The 22,228-nt window shown below is 45.7% G+C and overlaps 1 protein-coding gene across 1 annotated transcript; it reads left to right on the top strand.

The window, feature by feature from the left end:
- Positions 1-5,108: 5,108 nt before the first annotated feature.
- Positions 5,109-22,145, top strand: ltv1 (LTV1 ribosome biogenesis factor). Its single transcript, XM_078405483.1, has 11 exons — positions 5,109-5,208; positions 6,136-6,264; positions 8,027-8,206; positions 10,267-10,354; positions 11,476-11,611; positions 13,022-13,259; positions 13,387-13,514; positions 14,537-14,664; positions 15,298-15,350; positions 18,802-19,002; positions 21,170-22,145. Exons 1-11 carry the CDS (start codon positions 5,206-5,208, stop codon positions 21,278-21,280), a joined length of 1,395 nt encoding a protein of 464 aa, XP_078261609.1. The 5' UTR covers positions 5,109-5,205; the 3' UTR covers positions 21,281-22,145.
- The last annotated feature ends 83 nt before the right edge of the window (positions 22,146-22,228 follow it).

The raw sequence follows: 22,228 nt of genomic DNA, 5'->3' as shown, positions 1-22,228 counted from the left end.
TTTTTCAGTCAGAGAGTTGTAAATCTGTGGAATTCACTGCCTCAGAAGGCAGTGGAGGCCAGGTTTCTGAATGCATTCAAGAGAGAACTAGATAGAGCTCTTAAGGATAGCGGAGTCAGGGGGTATGGGGAGAAGGCAGGAACGGGGTACTGATTGAAAATGATCAGCCATGATCACATTGAATGGTGGTGCTGGCTCGAAGAGCCGAATGGCCTCCTCCTGCACCTATTGTCTATTGTCTATTGATGCAGGAAGTTCCCAATAACCATGCGATAAGCTGTTGTTGGGGTTTTAGGGAGGGATGTTGCATTAGGCACGCTGATATTTCTCACATATTGAATTGATAAATCCACCAGGTCCTGGAGGACGAGGTTAACAACTCGCCTGAGAAACAGAACCCCTAATAATACACTGAACACGCCGAACACGTCTGCTCAGTCCACCAAGGCCTACTAGACCTCCCGGTTGCTGACCATTTTAACTCTTCTTCCCATTCTCATACTGACCTTTCTGACCCGGACCTTAATTGCCAGAGTGAGGACCACACGCAAACTGGAGGAACAGCATCTCATGTTTAGCTTGGGGAGCTTACAACCCTGTGGTATGAGTATTGATTTCTCCGATTTTGGGTAACTAACCTAAACCCAACCCTGCCCCCCCCTCCAATTCCTTTGCCCCACCTAGACTTGCACCCATTTCCCCCACCCCCCCCCCTTCCTTCACTTCCACCAACATTCCTGTTTCTGGCTTCACAATTCTATTCTTATCTTACGCTTTTGCCTTTTCATCACTGGTCTAACCATTTGCATTTCAAAACCTCCCCTGGGCACGACAGCTATCCATGTTCTCCAGAGATGATGCCTGACCCGCTGAGTTACTCCAGCACTTTGTGTTTTTTTTTGGTAAACCACCACTTGCAGTTCCGTGTGTCCTTCGTCCTTTGGTACAGTATTGCCACACTTCGCAATCAAATTCGGGAGTGGGTCTCTGTCAGCACTTTCTGACAATCAAGTTGATGACAAAGCAATCAGTGCTTGTTATTTGTGAGTCACCAGATGCATAATCATGCACCAAAACCTGTCGTTGGTCGCCCCTTGACAAATGCATTTAGTCTGCGTTGTGGGGATACTACCATCTAGTGGTAGATCATTGACTTGCAAGAAAAGTTCAAACACGAGCTGCACGCACATACCTCTCTCTCCGTTTTACACTGCACTGGCTAACACACATTAATCATAAAAAGGCGTGGCCTGGCCCGCTGAGTTACTCCAGCACCTTGTGTCTTTTCTTGTAAACCAGCATGTACAGTTCCTTGTTTCTACACTTTAACCGCAGCCACATCTAACCCATTTTTAGTTTCTGTCGAGGGAACCTTCCTCTGTACTTAATCTATTCTAGATTAGCCTTTATCCCAAACCCCACTTTGAAAGTGTGAGTATGTTTTATTTTAAATTAACTTCATTTACAACACTAAATCTTCCTTGAGCAAAAATCTGTGGAGGGAATGGACAGGCAATATTTTGGCTCGCGACATAAAAAAAGATACAAAGTGCTGGATTAACTCAGTGGATTGGGCAGCATCTCTGGAGAACATGCATAGGTGACGTTGTTCGGTTCCCTTCAGACTCTGAGAAAGTGTTGGGGAATGATGCGGAGGTACATTTGTAATGAGGGGTGTTCAAATGTACCCAACAAAACGATAGGTATAACTGCAGCCTGTTTGTGAGTGGCCATGTTACACCTTTGACTTTAGACTTTACTTTAGAGATACAGCATGAAAATAGGCCCTTCAGCCCACCGAGGCCACACTGACCAGTAATCACCCCATACACCAGCACTATTCTGCACATTGGGGACAATTTTTATTAACTTCACCACGAATTTTCATCATGCACTCAAATTCACTTGGACCATCTCCAACACCTCCCTCCCCTTTCTTCTCACAGTCTCCATCTTGAGATAATTGACTGACCTCTATTACAAACCTACTGACTCTCACAACTATCTCAACTACACTTCTTCCCATCCTTCTTCCTGCAAAGACTCTATCCCCTACTTCCAATTCCTCCGTCTACGCCACATCTGCACCCAAGATGAGGTGTTCCATACCAAGACATCTGAGATGTCCTCATGCCTTTGGGAACAGGGGTTCCCCTCTCCCATCATAAATGAGACCCTCACTCTTGTCTCCTCCGTACCCCGCAGCTCTGCACTTGCTCCCCCTCCCCCTAGGCGCAACAGAGACAGAGTTCCCCTTGTCCTTACCTTTCATCCCATCAGCCATCGCAAACAACACATAATCCTCCGACATTTTCGCCACCTCCAACGGGATCCCACATCTTCCCATCTCCACCCCTTTCCGCTTTTCACAGAGACCTTTCCCCACAACTCCCTGGTTAACTCATCCTTTCCCACCCAAACCACACCCTCCCCAGGTACCTTCCCCGGCAAGCGCAGCAGATGCAACACCTGTTCATATTCCTCCTCCCTCGACTCTGTCCAGGGACCCTGAAAGTCCTTTCAGGTTAGGCAGAGGTTCACTTGCACCTCCTCCAACCTTACCTACTGTATCTGTTGTTCATGATGTGGACTTTTATACATCGGCGAGACCAAATGTAGACTGGGCAATCATTTCGCTGAACACCTTCGCTCAGTCCACCTGAACGTACCTGATCTCCCGGTTACAAAACACTTTAATTCTCCTTCCCATTTCCTTTTCGTCCAAGGTATCTTCCATTGTCAGAGTGAGGCTAAACCAAATTGGAGGAACAGCATCTCATATTTCGCTTGGGCAGCTTACAGCCCAGTGGTATGATATTGATTTCTCTAACTTCAAGTAACCCCAGTATCCGCTCCCTCTCCACCCCCCCCCCACCCCCCCCCCCCCCACCCCCCCACCCCCCCAGCCAAGTCACACCAGCTCCTCGTTTTCACCGAACAAACAGCTAACGATGGCCTGTTTCGTTTATCATTGCATATCTTTCATTCGTTATTCTTTATCTCTCTACATTGTCTATATCTCTCCTTTCCCTTTCATAGATACATAGACACTAGGTGCAGGAGTAGGCGATTCGGTCCCTTTAGCCAGCACCACCATTCAATGTGATCATGGCTTATCATCCACAATCAGTAACCCGTTCCTGCCTTCTCTCCATACCCCTAGATTCCGCTAGCCCTAAGAGCTCCATTTAACTCTCTTTTGAATGCATTCAGTGAATCGACCTCCAATGCCTTCTGAGATAGAGAATTCCACAAATTTGGCAACTCTGACAGAAAGCAAAGAGTGGGGATAAATGGGTCCCTTTCAGAATGGCAGGCAGTGACTAGTGGGGTACCGTAAGGCTCGGTGCTGGGACCACAGCCAGGGTCGTCTTAACGCATGGGCCTGATGGGCACTTGCCCGGTGGCCCACGAGCATAGGGGCCCCATGCTGATCTGTGTATGTTAAGTGACTTGCAATAAATAAATACTACTTTAAAAATGTAGGTTCAATAAGTGCTTTTTTCGCAACATTTTCGGTCACTAAGTGCTTCTCACAGCGATCTGTAAGGGCTTTTCGCAACAATGTAGCACCCTAAGTCCATCGCTAAGTGCTTTTCGCCAGCACGACAGGAGGGGGCTGGTAGGGAAAGGGGGGTGGGGGAGAGTAACGGTAGGGGCCCCAGTACACTGCTTTGCCCGGGGGCCCATAATGCTGTAAAAACGGCCCTGACCACAGCTATCTACAATATACATTAATGACTTGGATGAAGGGATTAAAAGTACCATTAGCAAATTTGCAGATGATACAAATCTGGGTGGTAATGTGAACTGTGAGGAAGCTGCTATGAGGTTGCAGGGTGACTTGGACAAGTTGTGTGAGTGGGCGGATGCATGGCAGATGCAGTTTAATGTGGATAAGTGTGAGGTTATCCACTTTGGTGGTAAGAATAGGAAGGCAGATTATTATCTGAATGGTGTCAAGTTAGGAAAAGGGAACGCACAACGAGATCTGGGTGTCCTAGTGCATCAGTCACTGAAAGGAAGCATGCAGGTACAGCAGGCAGTGAAGAAAGCCAATGGAATGTTGGCCTTCATAACAAGAAGAGTTGAGTATAGAAGCAAAGAGATCCTTCTGCAGTTGTACAGGGCCCTAGTGAGACCACACCTGGAGTATTGCGTGCAGTTTTGGTCTCCAAATTTGAGGAAAGATATTCTTGCTATTGAGGGCGTGCAGTGTAGGTTTACTAGGTTAATTCCCGGAATGGCTGGACAGTCGTATGTTGAAAGACTGGAGCGACTAGGCTTGTATACACTTGAATTTAGAAGGATGAGAGGGGATCTTATCGAAACTTATGATTATTAAGGGGTTGGACACGTTAGAGGCAGGAAACATGTTCCCAATGTTGGGGGAGTCCAGAACAAGGGGCCACAGTTTAAGAATAAGGGGTAGGCCATTTAGAACTGAGATGAGGAAAAGCTTTTTCAGTCAGAGTTGTGAATCTGTGGAATTCTCTGCCTCAGAAGGCAGTGGAGGCCAATTCTCTGAATGCATTCAAGAGAGAGCTAGATAGAGCTCTTAAGGATAGCGGAGTCAGGGGGTATGGGGAGAAAGCAGGAACGGGGTACTGATTGAGAATGATCAGCCATGATCACATTGAATGGCGGTGCGTACAGGCTCGAAGGGCCGAATGGCCTCCTCCTGCACCTATTGTCTATTGTCTCTCTGTGTGAAAAGTATTTCCTCACCTCAGAAGGGAAGACACAATGCGTTGGAATAACTCAGCGGGTGAGGCAGCATCTCTGGAGAACATACATGGATAGGCGACGTTTCGGTCAATCTGAAGACGTTCCAACCCGAAACGTCGCCTATCCATGTTCTCCAGAGATGCTGCCCGACCCGCTGAGTTATTCCAGCGCATTGTGTGTCTTCCCTTCTTCACGCTTCACTGGGTCATTTCAGCAATCAAACCGTGGGGGTCTGATCATGGACAGCCAGTATCCCAGAATGCTTCATCAGAGCTCGGAGGACCGATCATGGACAGCCAGTATCCCAGCATGCTTCATCAGAGCTCGGAGGACTGATCATGGACAGCCAGTATCCCAGAGTGCTCTGAGATTGCAGCCAATCAGAATCATTGTGGCGGTCCTGTGCTTGAGGTGTGCGTTCACTGGAGTTTGTTGCCGGGTTGTAGTCGGCAGGCAGGAGGGTCCACTACTACCACCATGGTGAGTGAGGCAGCCGGGCAAGGCACTGTGCTCTGCCGGCTGTCTGGGGCAGAGGGACAGAGACGTGAGCGGCTCACCGCCCGTCCTGACCTCGGGCATCTCTCCCCACAACACAGCTGGCCGGGCAGCGCCTGCGGAGGGAGAAACGCTCCACGGTTCAGCTCATGAATCATCGTCGTGACCAAAGATCTTCAACCTGGAGCATTAACCCTGTCATCGTGCCTTCCCCGACCCGCCGGGGCTTCCTAGCGTTTCCAGATCGTATTTCTGGTTGTACGTCGCTCTCTCGAGGGGTCACACACGCACCCCTCCAGCCCTCAGAGTAATCCTTTTCTGGGGCTCTGCTTCATAACCAGATAGTGATAATATAAAATTATAAGCGGTTTTGGAGTGATTGCTGGTCTGTCGAGTGATGTGGTCTTTGGGTGCTAGTAACTGGTCGTACAGCATGGAAACAGGCACCTCGACCCAACTTACCCATGATGATCAAGATGCCCCACCTGGGCCCATATCCAACTAAACCTTTCCGATCTATGTACCTGTTTTAATGTCTTTTAAATGTTATTGTACCTGTCTCCCCAGGTGTCTCGTTTCATATACCCACCCCCTCAGGAGGAGCTTGATGTGGGGGCTGAAGTTACCCCTCGGGTTCCTATTAAATCTTTCCCCTCCCATCTTAAACCTATGCCCTCTGGTTCTTGATTCCCCTACTCGAGGTAACAGACTGTGAATCTACCCTTTCTATTCCCCTTGTGGCCTTATACACCTCTATAAGATCACCCCTCGTTCTCCTGGTTGTACGAAATTTGTTGGGTGTTCATTGTTTAAAGTGCCCTAACTCTGAAGTTGGTTGCATGGCTAGTCTTGGAGTCTATGATTGTCCTTTTGTGCATTTAACCTTTTTCTATTTCCCATCCTCTTTCCCAGCCGCACCGGAAGAAAAAATCATTCATCCAGAAGAAGTCAGCGGTGACGTTTCACTTGGTGCACAGGAGCCAGAAGGACCCATTGGTCGCTGATGAGAACGCTCCACAGCGAGTTCTGCTGCCGGCTGAGGTGCGTCAACTGTAGCTGAGCACTAGCTGCGAGTGTACACCTGTTTTTTCAGCTATTGGCTTCCTTGTCCATGACATCCCTTCCTCTCTGGGTCTTATAGAAACATATAAAATTCTTAAGGGGTTGGAGAGGCTAGATGCGGGAAGATTGTTCCCGATGTTGGGGGAGTCCAGAACCAGGGGTCACAGCTTAAGGATAAGGGGGAAGTCTTTTAGGACCGAGATGAGAAAACATTTCTTCACACAGAGAGTGGTGAGTCTGTGGAATTCTCTGCCACAGAAGGTAGTTGAGGCCAGTTCATTGGCTATATTTAAGAGGGAGTTAGATGTGGCCCTTTTTGCTAAAGGGATCAGGGGTATGGAGAGAAGGCAGGGACAGGCTACTGAGCTGGATGATCAGCCATGATCATATTGAATGGCGGTGCAGGCTCGAAGGGCCGAATGGCCTACTCCTGCACCTATTTTCTATGTTTCTATAAGATTAGGAACAGGGCATTCAGCCCTTTGGTTCAATTCAGCTAGGTTGATCTGTACCTCAACTCCGTTTATCCCTTATCCCTCCCTTCCCTGCATCCCAACAAAAACTGATTGATTTGTTTTGAAAGTTCCAGTTGACCATTGTCCTTTTGGAAATGCAGTTATGCATATTTCCTCTACACTCTGAACGAAATGTATACTCTGGAATTTAGAAGGATGAGAGGGGATCTTATCGAAACGTATAAGATTATTAAGCGGTTGGACACGTTAGAGGCAGGAAACATGTTCCCAATGTTGGGGGAGTCCAGAACAAGGGGCCACAGTTTAAGAATAAGGGGTAGGCCATTTAGAACTGAGATGAGGAAAAACTTTTTCAGTCAGAGAGTTGTGAATCTGTGGAATTCTCTGCCTCAGAAGGCAGTGGAGGCCAATTCTCTGAATGCATTCAAGAGAGCTAGATAGAGCTCTTAAGGATAGCAGGGTCAGGGGGTATGGGGAGAAGGCAGGAACGGGGTACTGATTGAGAATGATCAGCCATGATCACATTGAATGGTGGTGCTGGCTCGAAGGGCCGAATGGCCTCCTCCTGCACCTATTGTCTATTGAAAAACTGTTTCCAGATATCATCTTAATTTTCAAAATTCTGCTGGTGATGGTACTTTTTTGTAATCTTTTTCCAATGGGTATATATACAAAATAATCCAGAATCCTTGGTTTTGTAGCTTTAATTTCAGACTTTATTTCTGTCGAAGATATAGACACAAAGTGTTTGATTAAAAACAGGGAATGCTGGAAACTCTCAGCAGATCAGACAGCATTTGTGGCCAGAGAAATGGTTAATGTTTCTGGTCCGTTACTTTTGTTTTACAACTGCTGTTTTTTTCCTCCTCATTTCCCCCACCCTCCCCACCCCTTCTACAACCTTTTTTATTTTGTAAAAGCAGTAGCACAGTGTGGCTGGGGATTGTTGTAAATCTTTTCACTGGAACTGGTTATTTGATAAGTACTGGCTGAGGTACTAAGGGGGAAGCCCTGGATTTCTTCAAGATGTTCCAGAGTCGTGCACTGTCTACCTGAGAGGGCATGCAGGGCCATGATTTAACATCTCGAGGGAAGCAAATCCAACACCTCAGTCCAGCACATCAGGCTAAAGTATGGACGTGGGACTTGAACTCGCAATCAGAGATGGGAGAGCAGAAATTTTGCTGTGAAGGTCTGCACGGGCCCATTTAGCAAGTGAACCAGCCAAGCGTTGCTCAGACCCATTATCAACTCCTTTCTTGCAGAGAGCCAACTTACTGAAGCAGAAAGAGGAGCAGATGAAGTATGGCGTCTTCTTCGATGATGCTTACAACTACCTACAGCACCTGAAGGAGGCATCTCCGGTCGCTGAACTCGTGGCCTCCAGCTCACGCCTACAGGGAACGCAGGCACAAGAGGCTCCGGCGGACAATGTACAGCAGGAGGTGCACCAGATTTCCATAAGTATCAGAGGGGGCATGCGGGAGAGCAAGAAAATGCAGACCTGCAGTGGGGAAGAGACCATACTGAGCTGCGTTTCTTTTGCATTCTTCACTCCCTACCAATTCTATCCCCTTGCCACTATCAAAGGTAGACCAGTGGATAGATGGTGCTTGAGAGGGGCATTAATTAGCATCCACACTTTCTAATGGCAGTTAGAAGACCATGGTGTGGGTAATGCCAGCATTTATTGGTGGTGAACTGTTGCCCTTGGGTTTGGTGCAGCTGAGTGCCGCCTCGTTGGGTGGCCTCTGAAATAGAGCTTTAAGTGGGCGCAGAAGAGATCCATGGGTGTGTGTCAATAGTCATTTATTTGTCACATACACATAAATGTGCAGTGAAATGAAAAATAGCCCGCAGTATAACAATAAGACCAATAAGAATAATCAATAAAAATGCAATAACACATACAACTATAAACCAACACCAAACAAAAGAAACATCCATCACAGTGAGTCTCCTCCAGTCCCTCCTCACTGTAATGGAAGGCCAGAATGTATTTTTCTCTTCCCCTGCCGTCTTCTCCCACGGTCAGGCTGTTGAAGTTGCCACGTCGGGGCGGTCGGGACTCCCAACATTGAAGCCCCCACCGGGCGGAGAAAATCCCGCGGCCTATTTCAGGCCGCGCCGGACGGTGAAAGGTCCGTGGCGGGCCGACCCAAGCCCCGCGATTCGGGGCGGGCGAAGACGCTGTCGCTGCCGCTGCCGGAGTTCCTGATGTCGGCCCCCGTCCAGGGGCCTGCGGGCCTCCGACGTCCAGGCGGCCCGCGCCGGAGCCTCCGGAAACGAGCCGCAGCCGCTCCCGCAGCATCCGAAGGCAGCCAGCGCCGCAGGTGGTGAGTCCGGGCCGTGGGCTTTGCGAACCAGAGCCCAGGTGGTCCCAGCCGGAGCCCGCCAGCTCCCGGTGCATGGCCGGTGGTAGGCCGCAGCGGGAACGGAGACACGACACAGAAAACAAAGGTCGGGTCTCCGTCCGGGAGAAACACTTTTTACAGTTTTTACAGTTCCCACCCACCCCCCCCCCCCCCCCCCCCCCCCCACACACACAACACACAACCACAAACACCACATCATATTTAAACTACAATTCAGACAAAAACAACAAAAAACACAAAAGACAAACGGACTGCAGGCAAGCCGCAGCTGCGAGGGCAGCGCTGGCTCCTCCCTTGGTGGGTAGAAAGTAAGTCTTCCCCCTCCCAACCTACCTCAAGCTTGTGCCAATGCTTTTGCTATGAAATCATGGTGAGTGCATGGAAATTTCAGGAACAAGTGGTGGGATGGTGCCACCCAGCCCATCCATTCCCTCTGGTCCATACGTGACTTTAGGTCAGTCCCAATTCCCATTGCTCACTGGAATCAGTCCCTCCAGGGCTTCTCCAGCTACTTTTAAAAGGGGTGAGGATTTCTTCCTCTGCCTTCCTCAGGCAGATCGTACCGTGATTCGGAAGAGATCTATTGCAGCCTTGTCCACCAAAGGTGACCGTCCCCGTGTGGCAACATCTAATGACTGATTTGCTGGGCCATGTGAAGTGTATTAAAATAATGGTTTATTTAGGAAGAGAGAAACGTCTAACCGTGCAGTGGGAATGTAGTAGCTGGACCTGAAGTTGTGCTGGGAGAAGGACGAGGCAAAGGTTTTCATTAGACGAGGGGAAAGATAGTGTTCTCTCTTGCACAGTGCTGTTTTTGTGACAATGTACCGGCACCTCTATCATATCTTTATTGATTGTGCTTAGCCAAAGGATAATGTAAGTCAATGAACTAGAGCGAGTATTTGTTTAGACTTGGAGTTCAAGTTGTCATATTATGTTAAAATGTCCCTAATATTCAGTATATTGATAGGAGAAAAAACTTGCTAAATCTAGCTAAATTTTTAATTGATGTGATGCCAGCAGATGTTAGTCTACAAAAAATGCACCGCCCTCATGCAACCCAAGAGTATCTCCTGAACAATTTGGTATCAAGTGAACCTTAAGCCTATGATCTGTCCTTGTTCTTCCAGAGATATTCCATTAACCTTCCATCGTCGGTGTTTGCCTCGGAGTTTGAGGAGGAGACTGGCCTTTTGAACAAAGCTGCCCCTGTGCGAGGTAATCCCGGGGCTGCTGCCATGCACTGATTCTGAGCGTAGCCCCTGTTTCAGTCTGGAGTCAGTCCTTGAAGCTTTAGAGTGGACTTTAACACAACAAGAATAAGAGGGTTTGGGGGGAGAGAGGGAAAGTAGTATTGAGGTAGAGGATCAGCCATGATCATGTTGCAGAACAAGTCTGAAGGACCAGGAGGCTGACCTGGTATTTGGTCTGTCTGGGGCAAGTAAACTACTTCCAGTCTGCAGTCATAGTGTCGTAATGGGCTCTTCGGCCCAACTTGCCCATGTTGACCCAAATTCCCCATCTGTACTTGTTCCACCTCTATGTGTTTAGCCCATATCCCTCTAAACCTTTTCTATCTGTGTACCTATCCAAACATCTTTTTAATGTTGTTACAGTACCTCTTCTGGTAGCATGTTCCATATACCCCACCACCCTTTGTGTGTAAGGTTCCTATTACATTTTTCCCATCTCGCCTTGAATCTGGGTCTTAATTCTCCCATTCTGGGTAAACAACTGTGCATTCACCCTATCTACTCTCATGATCTTAGACGCCTCTATAAGATCACCCTTCATCCTCCTGTGCTCCAGGGAATATAGTCCTAGCATGTCCAACTTTTCGCTATGGGTTCAGTCCCTTGAGTCTTGGCAACATCCTCGCATATCTTTGCACTCTTTCCAGCTTAACATCATCCTTCCTATAATAGGGTGATCAAAATTGAACACTGTACTCCAAATGCAACCTCACCAACATCATGTACTGCTGTAACATAACATCCCAGCTGCTATGCTCAAAACCCAGACTGATGACCAGTGTACCAAAAGTCTTTTGACTACCCTTTCTACCCGTGATGCCACTTTCAAAGGATTATGTACTAGCACTCCTAGATGCCTCTGCTCTACAACACTCCCAGGGTCCTGCCATTCACTGTATAGATCCTGAATCTGGTTTGACTTCCCAACACCTCACACTTACCTGTATTAAACTCCATTAACCAGCTGATCAAGATCCCCATGTAATTTTTGATAACAAATAAGGTTGGTAAGGGGATGTAGGGCCAGTATAATCTCAGTAATTGCTTGTTGATCTGGGTAATGGATGTGCTTGGATCTGTCCTCAGGACCCCGCCCGGATCTGGATCCAGATATCGTGGCTGCTCTGGATGATGACTTTGACTTTGAGGACCCAGACAATGTCCTGGAGGATGACTTTGTGATGAAGGCAGTCGTGAAAGGCAGCGAGATGGTTCCTCGAATGTACGTGGGTCGTATGTTACTGGAAGTTGGGTGGAGGTGAAATAAATTATTAGCACTGTTGCCAAAGACCAGCAGTGAAACCTGCAAGTTAGAAGATTGGGAGAAGGCTGGTGAATTGGGAAGCACACGTTGGACAGGAAGGGAGACTGCCCAGTTCCTAGTCTGTCCCATGTGGTTATGACATCTCATCAAAATATAGTCTCTCTGTGGTTTAGTTTTAGATTCACAGCATGGAAACAGGACATTCAGCCTACTGAGTCTGCTTCGACTGACATTCACCCATACACTGGTTCCATCCTACACACTAGGGATCATTTACCAAAGGGATAATTTACCACGGGATTATTAACCTACAAACCCACATGCCTTCGGAATGTGAGGAAACTGGAGCGCACAGAGAAAACTCACACGGCCATGGAGAATGTACAAACTCCGTACAGACACCATTCGTGGTCAGAATTGAACCCAGGTCTTTGGTGCTCTAAGGCAGCAACCCTAGACAGGGACTGATCAGTGCTGTCCCTGTATAGAGAAATCCAGGAAATGGGTGCCCAAGCTGAGTAACATACAGGGATGATGTATGGAGTGGGCTACTTTTGGGGAGGATGTCATTAGAGGTACTGCAGGCAATTGAAACAATAACAGCTACCCCTGTGTCCCACTCAGAAACTGACCCACCTTGAGCAAGAGGGAACGCGCTGTGTTTGTGGCCCTTGCATAAGGCAGCGGCTTGTCCTGACGCTCCATCCCTGAGACTGACCCAATGGTGAACTGTAGGAATTTGCACTGGATCTGTGGTGGGTGAAAGAATGTTCAGTTGTACAGTTGCCAAATGGTGTTTAGTTTAGGGGCGCCTCTTTCCAGCCCTGTGCTTGCCATTGGAATCTCTGAGACTGCCTGGAGTCCCCTGTTATCATTGTCAGATGCAGACATCTGAGTGTAAGTGATGAGTGGGGAGAATGCTTGGTCTCATGCCTCCCACCCCGTCCCTTTATTACCTTGCAATCAGTTGGGTAAGAAGAACGCTAGTGGGCTGTGGAGTGGGTGGTCGGTGAGAATGTGTTTCAGTGAAATCAGGTGAGCTGCAGTGGACATCTTCCCTGTTCACTTTGGGCACTTTGTTGATCACACCCATATTTTCGATTGCAGGATTTTCCATTTTCTCTGTCGCCACCACTCTCCCTTGGTTCAGTGATGCTAAATTGTGGTATTGAAGTCATTGGAGAGGGGTATGGTACAGAAAGAGGGTGGGCTGGGGGTGAGGTGGAATCTTCCAATTCACTGAATATCATCCCATTCACCAGCTCCCTCTGGTGTAAAGGTTAGCTGGTTGTCTGTATAATATTGCTTCAACATTCGTTAAGTAGATCCTCACAGAATACCAGGAATGAGGGTGTTCCTACTTTCCAGGGGATCTGACGGTGTCGATGACGATGAGGATTGGGAGGATACGGAGGATGAAGATTATGACTCAGATGGTGCCCTGTCTAGTGAAGATGGATTACAAACCAGTACCAGCAGAGGAGGACCCCCTGAGCTCCTCTTTATGGATGAGGAGACGAGAAGTCGCTTCACTAACTACTCCATAACTTCATCAGTGATGAGGCGCAATGAGCAGCTCACCCTGTTGGACGATCGTTTTGAGAAGGTCAGTTTGTATGAAAGTCACCACATCCATCCTTAGGTTAAAATTCACTCTCATATGCTCCCTTCCTTGCTGTCTTGTATATCAGCCAGAGGTCTCCGCACTCACCCTGTGTTTCTCCTGTTTTCAGCTGTACGAAGAGTATGATGAAGATGAGATTGGGGCCCTGGATCATCATGAACTCGAGGGCTGCATTCAAGTGGACAGTGAGCGGCTGGGTGAAGTTATTGCTGATTATCACAACCAGAAGTCAAAAGAGTAAGTGGAATCTACTTGCACAAGACAAGGCCATTCAGAAATAGTTTCTGGAGTATTGAACACAATTTTAGTCCTGTTATTTAGAATAGGATATATTGACTGGAGGTAGTTCAAAAGAGATTCACTGGACTAATTTCTGCGATGAAAAGATTATAGTTAGAGAAACTTTTCACCTAGCCCACAGCTAACAATGGCCTGTTTCCTTTATCATCACTTCCTTTTTACATATTTGTTATTCATGTGTTACATATCACTGCCTATATCTCATGTTTCCCTTTCCCCTGACTCTGTTTGCAGAAGGGTCTCGACCCAAAATGTCACCACCGGAGATGCTGTGACCTGCTGAGTTACTCCGGGTTTTTGTGTCTATCTTCGGTTTAAACCAGCATCTGCAGTTCCTTCCTGCACAACTAGATCTATATTCTCTGGAATTTAGAGGAATTGAAGGGTGAAATTATTATAAAAAATCCTGAGAAATTTTGACATGGTAAATATTAAGGTGTTTTCCTGAGTGGGAGAGTCTCAATCAAAGGGATGTAGTTACAAGAATAGGAAGCGATCATTTAAAATGGACGTGAAGGAACTTTTCACAGATGGTGAATATCTGGAATTCTTTTCCCTGGGAGAGAATGTGGAGGCTGGGTCATTGGGAATATTTAAAGAGAAGGTAAGTACATTTTTGTAAAGTATGGATATTTTGAAAACTTTCCCTTTCCTCCACTGCTATTAAACAGCAGCTAGAACCTCTATAAATGGAAGATTCCTGTGATCATTCAAATAAAATGTTTGCTTACAATAAATAAAAACAACTGCAGCTTATGTTATGGTGACTAACTCTGTGTAGAGAACCCCAGACCTCCATGAGCATATTAGGGGTGTTTATATTAATGTCAGAATCCTGCTCAACACTTATAGATGAGAAGGAGTCACAGACATTCCAACCCTTCACTGTGTGTTTTGTGCTTTGTAATCAACCCGTATTCCAGGAAGAATCTCTGGTTTATTCTTGGTCTTCCCTGTAGATGTCAGATGCTGGATGATCTGGGACCAAGAGCGGAGGTTCAGATACCAGAGGAGGATGTGAACGGGGAGATGGAGACATTGATCACTGAAGAAGTGACAGAGCAGTGGGACTGTGAATCCATCATTAGTAAGTATTCTTTGCAAGGTGCTTGCTCTAATGAGATTCTCGTCCCTCTTTGCTGTGCTCGGCAGATAACTGAACGTTGGCACACCACTTGGTGATTTAGACCAAAATTGAGTCCACTGTCCTATTGTAACTTTGCCTTGTTCAGATTCTAGTCTATGCCAGCAGTGTCTCAGTGGAAACACATTCTCAGCTCAGAAATCCCACACTGGAAATGAGCACTAAATCTGCTTTACAGTGGAGCGGAGGGAGGGAGGGAGAAGCATGTGCTGCTGGAATGGGGGGATGGAAGCGCTGTGAGGGAGGAGGAAGAGGAGGAGGTGGTGGTGGAGGGATATGTGGAGGCACGTGGCAGGGGTGGCAGGATTGGATAGTGTTGGGCGGGGAGTGCACGCGCGTGTGGGTGTTCAACGGGATGGGACAGTGTTGAGGGCCACCTTGTTTGTGAGGTGGAGGAATGGGACAGGACAATGCTATGGGAGATGGGGGGGGGCGTTGCAGGGCAGTGCTGAGTGGAGTTTATTCTGTTGTCAGTGTGGGTATAATAGTGAAACACTGATCCTGTATTACAGCGGGTCAGAATAACTAACCTTCTAATATGATGGAATTAATCCCGCTGAATGTCTTCTTGTATAGGCACCTACTCAAATCTCTACAATCACCCGAAGCTGATAATTGATCCACCAAAGGTATGATTTCTGATTTGATTCAAAACATAAGAGTGGTACATCACAGAAATGGGCCTTCAGCCCACCACATCCATGCTGACCTTTTTACCCATCTACATTTATCCAGATATTACCCATTAAAAAAAGTTATGCCCAATGGTTCCTTTTGAAATTCTTTCATTTTGCCTTGAAGCTGCAACCTTGTATTTTCACACCCTTACTATTGGAAACAGATTCTAATACATACCACATCTTCTGCCTCGTGTATTTTTATGTACTTCCATCAGGTCACCCCTCAGGCTCCTCCACTACATGGAAACCAAGCCCAGCCTATCCAATCTCTCCCCACAATTAAAATCCTCCAATTCGGGCAACCTCAACCAAAACTGCACTGTACTCCAGCTAGCTTAGTTAATGTTTTAGAAAGTTGTACCAATATGTGTCATGCTCTTACATTATTGCCTTGAGTTATAAATGCCGGTATCCTTTATGCTTTTCTTACTGCCTTAACTATCCATGTTACTGCTGAGAGGAATTCTTGCACATGTAGGCCATAGTCCCTCTGTTCCTTAGTATTACATTGCTTAACGTTGGGTATATCTCAAGCATATTAATTCTCCCAAAATGTACCAACTCACATTTTGCAGGATTAAATTACATCAACCATACTTCTGCCAAGCTAACCAAATTATCAATAATATTATGTAGCCAAAACTTAACCTGAATCATTATCAACAACTCCACAATTTTTTGTATTAACTACAAACTTGCAGATTATTAATATATAACTAGACGACAGCTGGACCCGTTGTTAATAAAGGTTCTAGGGGTGTGCCGCCGCCGGGCCCGGCAACTCTCCCCCAACTGCGCACTCGTGGATACCGGGCCCAGCAACCCTCCCCAACTGTGCAGGCGTGGCTGCCTGGCCCGGCAAGTGGGAGCGCGCTGCGCAGGCGCGGGTGAGAGGGGAGAGGGAGCCACTCGCCCCAGTCCCGGGTGGCCAGCAGCAGGTGTACCGTTTTGGCTGTAGTTCAGGAACAAACAAACAAACGAGAGTTTTAGTGTGTGTGTATATATATATATATATATATATATAGATAAAGAAGAATGAAGGATCCAAGCACTAATATCTGATGCACCACTGGTCGTAGGGTTAAAATCACAATTCAGCCTCTAGGATCACCATCTTTCTCCCATCAGTAGCCAAATCTTGGGTCCGAAAGGTTTATCTTAGCCTGAATCTCATGGGCTCTTACATTTTCGTCCAGTCTCTCATGAGGCCATGTTAATGTCCTTTTGGAAGTGCATATTGACTATATTCACGGCACCACCACCATCTTAGTTACAAATGTTCCAGACATTTGTTCAAATGGTCAGATAAGATCAACATTAAAATCATGCTGACTAATTTGAATACATTTTTCAAACCATTAACTAAGTTTCAATAATTAATCCCTACCTCTCCAAATATTTAATCCTATCCCTCGGATTTTTTCTAATAATTTCCCTCACACTGAATTTAGATGCACTAGCTTGTAATTATGTGGTTTAGTCTCAGGGGACTTCTGGAATGTGAAGGGACCCTATTTGCTGTCTTCTGGTTAGCTGGCACCTCGCCTGTGGTCAGAGAAGATCTTTAGGAATTGTCTTCCAGAGCAGCATGCCCTGGGGATTTTTCCATCTTTGAGCTTTCTAATATTTTCGATACCTTTTGGACAATAGCATATTCCAAAAATCGCACCACTACAGTTACCTTGTTGAATACAGATGACAAGTGTTAATTTATGACCTTGACTCTGTCTATTGGCTCCATGAAAAGATTGCAACTTTGTCCTTTATGGTGTACAGGGGCCCACAGTCAGCCCCACAATATCAGATCCTAGGGAATCCTAGCCTTTCAGACCCATTACTTTCTTCATGCTAATGTGAATCTAACCTGAGAAGAATGCAAAAAATACTTGCAAGGATGTTGGAAGAAGGATGGCAGCTGGTACAAACTTATTTTCCTATGGATTTACAAAGATGTTAGCAAAATAAGAGCTGCTGGTACATTTTTTATTTTGCTACAATTTCTAATGCCAGTATTTGATGATTTTACAGATCTCAGGGGTTTAAGCTATTAAATGAGTATAGGTAGACTGGTTCTTTTCCCTCTAGAGTATAGTAGGTGGAGGGGCAACGTGAATGTTTATGAAAGCATGAGGGGCATAGATTAGGTAAATAACCGTTTTTTCCCCAGCAGAGAGGAGTTTAAGGAGTTTAAACTTAGTGAGTGAAAAAAAAAATTAAAATGAGTCTGAAGTGCGTTTTTTTCACACAGAGCATGATGCGTGTATAAAATGCACTGCCAGAAGTAGTGGGTACAATTGTGATATTTAGGAGTTTAGAGTGATCAATTGTTCCTTTACTGGTACAAAGGACAATGAAATTCTTACTTGCAGCAGGCCTGGATAGAGTGGATGTGGAGAGGGTGTTTCCACTAGTGGGAGAGTCTCGGACCAAAGGCCATAGCCTCAGAATTAAAGGACGTTCATTTAGGAAGATGAGGGGGGATTTCTTTAGTCAGAGGGTGGTGAGTCTGTGTAATTCACTGCCACAGAAGGCTGTGGAGGCCAAGTCAATGGATATTTTTAAGGCAGAGATAGATCGATTCTTGAATAGAACGGGTGTCAGGAGTTAAGGGGGGGAAGGCAGAAGAATGGGTTTAAGAGGGAAAGATAGATCAGCTGTGATTGAATGGCGCAGTAGACTTGAAGGGCCAAATGGCCTAATTCTGGTCCGATCACTTATGAATATGAACTTATAACAGTTCTTTAAATACAATGATCATAAATAATATAATAAGCAAAAAAAGTTAAATTAAAAAAAATATTAGTTCTAAATGAAAGCCCAAAGTCCCAAGTGCAACGACTGTTTGTAGTTTAGTTGGTGTTTGTACTGTTCAAGAGCCTGATGGTTGCTGGGAAGAAGCTGCTCCTGAACGTAGAGATCACGGTTTTCAGACTCCTATAATCACCTTCATGAAATGAGAGCATGCCCACTTGGAGGGGAACAGGCATTATGGGCAAGTGGGGCTAGCTCAATTAGGCAGCTTGGTTGGCATGGATGAGTTGGGCTTGTTTCTGTGCTCTAAAGCTCAGACTGTTTTGGTTTTTCCTATCCAATCCCTTTAGACATTCCCCAGAATTTCAAGAATATATTTTTGTGTCTTCAAGGAAAGTGCATAAAATGTTTATTGCTTACCATATAATTTGAGTTTTTCTCCATTTGTCTGGTTTAATTGCTTCTCCATTGGCAGTTGTGCTTTCAGCTGCTGTCTAAATTACCTCCCTTATTCTTGGCCTTCCTTGACTAAGCGTTTGAGAATGTCAGTTGCTTTTTATGGAGTTCATGTATCAGATTTATCTATCTTTTATGAAGTATGCTGACACTGCACTAAATTATTTATATTATTTAAAAAAATTCTTTTCAGCCCAGTACAATTAAAGTTTCCATTAAAACGGGGATCCCTTTGGATGTCTTACCCAAACCAAATCTCACAGCTAAACAGCTGGAACGACTGGAAATGATCAACGTTAGTGACCTCCCAAGAGCGTCCACACAAACCCGTGAGCGTGGCGAGAATAAGGAAGAAAAAAGGCTCAGGAAGCAGGCGATTAAGGTGGAACGAAAGGTGTGTGATTTTTATTTTTTACCCCTGGCTTGTTCTGCTCTGTAACCACACAAAGCAGCTGACATGCAGTGAGGGAGGGTGTTTGTGCGGTTTTAGGTACTGTCAATGTCAGAGATGTAATGATCCAGCCTGACGTTTAAGCTCACTACTGAGAGTGCCATGTGGTCAAGGCTGGTAACTTTCAGATTATACTTCAAACCTGGGCACTGTCTGCTCTCAACTACAGATAAAAGATTTCCCTGAGGCCACTATTTATCCCTTATTTGAACACTAATACATATCAACTGGTCTCAAAATGTTGCTATTTGTGGAGCAGAATGGAATGGTTCCTGCATTATAAAGGTGAATACACTTCAAAGGTTTCCTCTTTGGCCATGAAGTCCTGCAAAAATGTGAATGGTGCTTCTGGTAGGTTTGAGTTGGAAAGCTGGAAATGTTGTCAACCTGGAAAGGGTACAGAGAAGATTTACGAGGATGTTGCCAGGACAAGAGGGTCTGAGGTATAGGGAGAGGTTGAGTAAGCTGGGACTCTATTCCTGGACCACAGGATGATGAGGGGTGATCTTATAGAGGTGTACAAAATCATGAGAGGAATAGATCGGGTAGATGCACAGTCTCTTGCCCAGAGTAGGTGAATCGAGGACCAGAGGCAATGGGTTTAAGGTGAAGGGGAAAAGATTTAATAGGAATCTGAGGGGGTAACAAAGGATGGTGGATGTGTGGAACAAGCTGCCAGAGGAGGGACTATCCCAATGTTTAAGAAACAGTTGTTCAGGTACATGCATAGGATGGGTTTGGAATGATATAGACCAAATGCGAGCAGGGGCGACTAGTGTAGTTGGGACATATCGGCTGCTGTGGGCAAGTTGGGCCGAAGGGCCTGTTTTTAAGCTGTATCGATAAGATGGACTGTTTTTTTCTTGGCGTGTAAGAGGCTGAGGAGTAACCTTATAGAAGTTTATAAAATCATGAAGGGCATGGATATTGTGGCTGCTGGGTCTGTTCCTGTGCTATACTACTGTATAAAGTGAATAGTCAAAAGTATTTTCCCTAGTGCAGGGAAATCTTAAAGTAGAGAGCACAGTTTTAAGGTGAAGGGAAAGATTTCAAAGGGACCTAAGGGGCAGCTTTTCACACAGAGGGTGAAGCATACATGGAATGAGTTGCCAACAGAAATAGTAGACATGGGTACAATTATGACCTTTAAAAGACATTTCAACAGATAGAAACAGAATGGTAGAACATAGATACATGGATAGGAAAGATTTGGAGAGATATGGGGCAGGAGCAGGCAAGTGATTGGGCACCTTGGTCAGTATGGATGAGTTGGCTCAAGGGTCTGTTTCTGTGTTGTATAACTATGATCCTGTGCTGTTGAAATGCAGGAGCATTCGTTTAGTTTATGGTGAATGATTGGTACACTTGCAAGAAGTGTATTATGTATTAGAAAATGCTGTAGTATGGAGTGATGGTGGAATAATTCTACAGTCCAATGTGCTGTGTGTTTCCATTCAAAATTCGCTGCTTTTGTTTTTAAAGTAAAAGTTTCACTTTTGAAAGTGACATTTCACAAATTTATGTAAGCCGGATGTAATTGGAGATTGCATTTTTTGTTCGTTGCTCTTGGCAAATTGGCAAATTCCTTTTAAACCACATGGGCAGCTGTCTCAGTGGAGAACTGTATTCTGAGTTGGTTAACAAATCCCAGGCCATGACATCTGCTCCCCTTCACCCCTACCCTTTGGCCCCTTGACTAGTTCATTAGACTTGGAATCCTGCCAATTACAACATAAAAGGTGGCCGGTTCTACCAATTGTGACTGCTCTTTTGAAGAAAATCTCCATTGGGGGCCATTCACTATTCTTTCCATATGATCCTGACTGCCTCTAATTTTATTTGAAAGTTACTATTGAATCTGTTTCCACCACCCTTTCGACAGCATCTTCCACACAGTGTGTTTGCAAAAAGCAAAATTGTCTCCTGTGGGCTCTTTTGTCATTCACTTATTACTTCTGGTCCCCCACTTGCCTTTACTCTAACAAAACCAGGGACTTTCTTTGAATTTCTCCTCACCTGCTCTCACGAAGAAGTCCCAAATCTCGGCAGTTCAAATCTATGTTGAGAAATGTTTTGCATCTTCTGATCATTTATCTCTCGCTGATCTCAGGAGCGAAGAATTGAGAAAAAAACCAACAGAGCAGCTTTCAAGATGGAGAAGGATCGACAGGAGCAAGTGCTGCTGAACCTGAAACAGAACTTGCAAGGCATCAAACTCTGAGGGTTGGTGTTGAGGGTGTCACGTCCTGCTCCACCTGGCGAATGTTATGTCAAAGACTTGCAACTCACAGCGAACTTGGCAAGCAGTCGGCCTGAAGAGGGAAACCAATGACACTGCCTGCTCTGCTAATCTTAAACCCCTGGGACCAACAGTGAGCCCAGACCTTTCTCTGAGGACGTCGAAGAATGAAGCTTTCAGATGGGAGGGGATGAGGCAGGGGGTATCAGCATCGATATCAGATACTTTGAAGAATAAAAATTGAAAAGAGATTGCTTTTGTATGTTATAAAATGTATTTTGTAAAATGAATTGTGGGACACTGGTGTTATTTGTGTTACATTGCAAAGTGAGGGTGTCAGCTGTGGTTGATCTTTTGGAAGTGGAACATTTGAGTAGAAGATCCTTGCCCATGCCCAGGGTTTGCTGGTTGGTGAACCTCTGCGTGTGATCCAGTCTTTTGCTTCACTGCAGCATTGAGGGAGTACAACACTGCTTGAGGTGATATCTCACTTTTTAAGGCTTCTGGCATCTCTTGATATCTTGTTTGAGGGAGAGCAAGGACTTTAGCAAACATTCCTCTGAATTGGAATGTTTCAGAATGTGCTAGCCACAATTTCTCTTTGCTGCCAGTTCCATGGTTTTTGAGAACTGGTGAAGGAATTTAAGCAGGGAGTTTCTTTATCTTAGATAACACGCAAGCCGTCAGTGATGTGGCCTTGACAATATTGTCCTCTGTAACCAGTCTTTGACTGGTCTGAAGAAGGGTCCGGACCTAAAGCATCATCCATCCTTTTTTCTCCAGAGATGCTGTCTGACCAGCTGAGTTATTCCAGCACTTTGTGTCTATCACCAGTCATTGACTATTTGGTGACCAGTATGTTAGGCATTGTCTTGTTCAAGATGAAGTAACAATTAAATCTTCCTCATTTGCCCCTTTTCTCCCATGTGT

The sequence above is a fragment of the Rhinoraja longicauda genome, chromosome 9 (genome assembly GCF_053455715.1).
Source record: "Rhinoraja longicauda isolate Sanriku21f chromosome 9, sRhiLon1.1, whole genome shotgun sequence".
Classification (NCBI taxonomy): Eukaryota; Metazoa; Chordata; class Chondrichthyes; order Rajiformes; family Arhynchobatidae; genus Rhinoraja; species Rhinoraja longicauda.
The sequence above is the reverse complement of the archived record's forward strand: the minus strand, read 5'-3'. Positions and strand labels throughout refer to the sequence as shown.

Excerpts from the sequence above, each read along its gene's own strand:
- ltv1 (XM_078405483.1), top strand. Across the intron at positions 8,207-10,266 it reads CGGACAATGTACAGCAGGAG|AGATATTCCATTAACCTTCC; the intron begins GTGCACCAGATT and ends TTGTTCTTCCAG. Across the intron at positions 13,260-13,386 it reads TGGACGATCGTTTTGAGAAG|CTGTACGAAGAGTATGATGA; the intron begins GTCAGTTTGTAT and ends TCCTGTTTTCAG.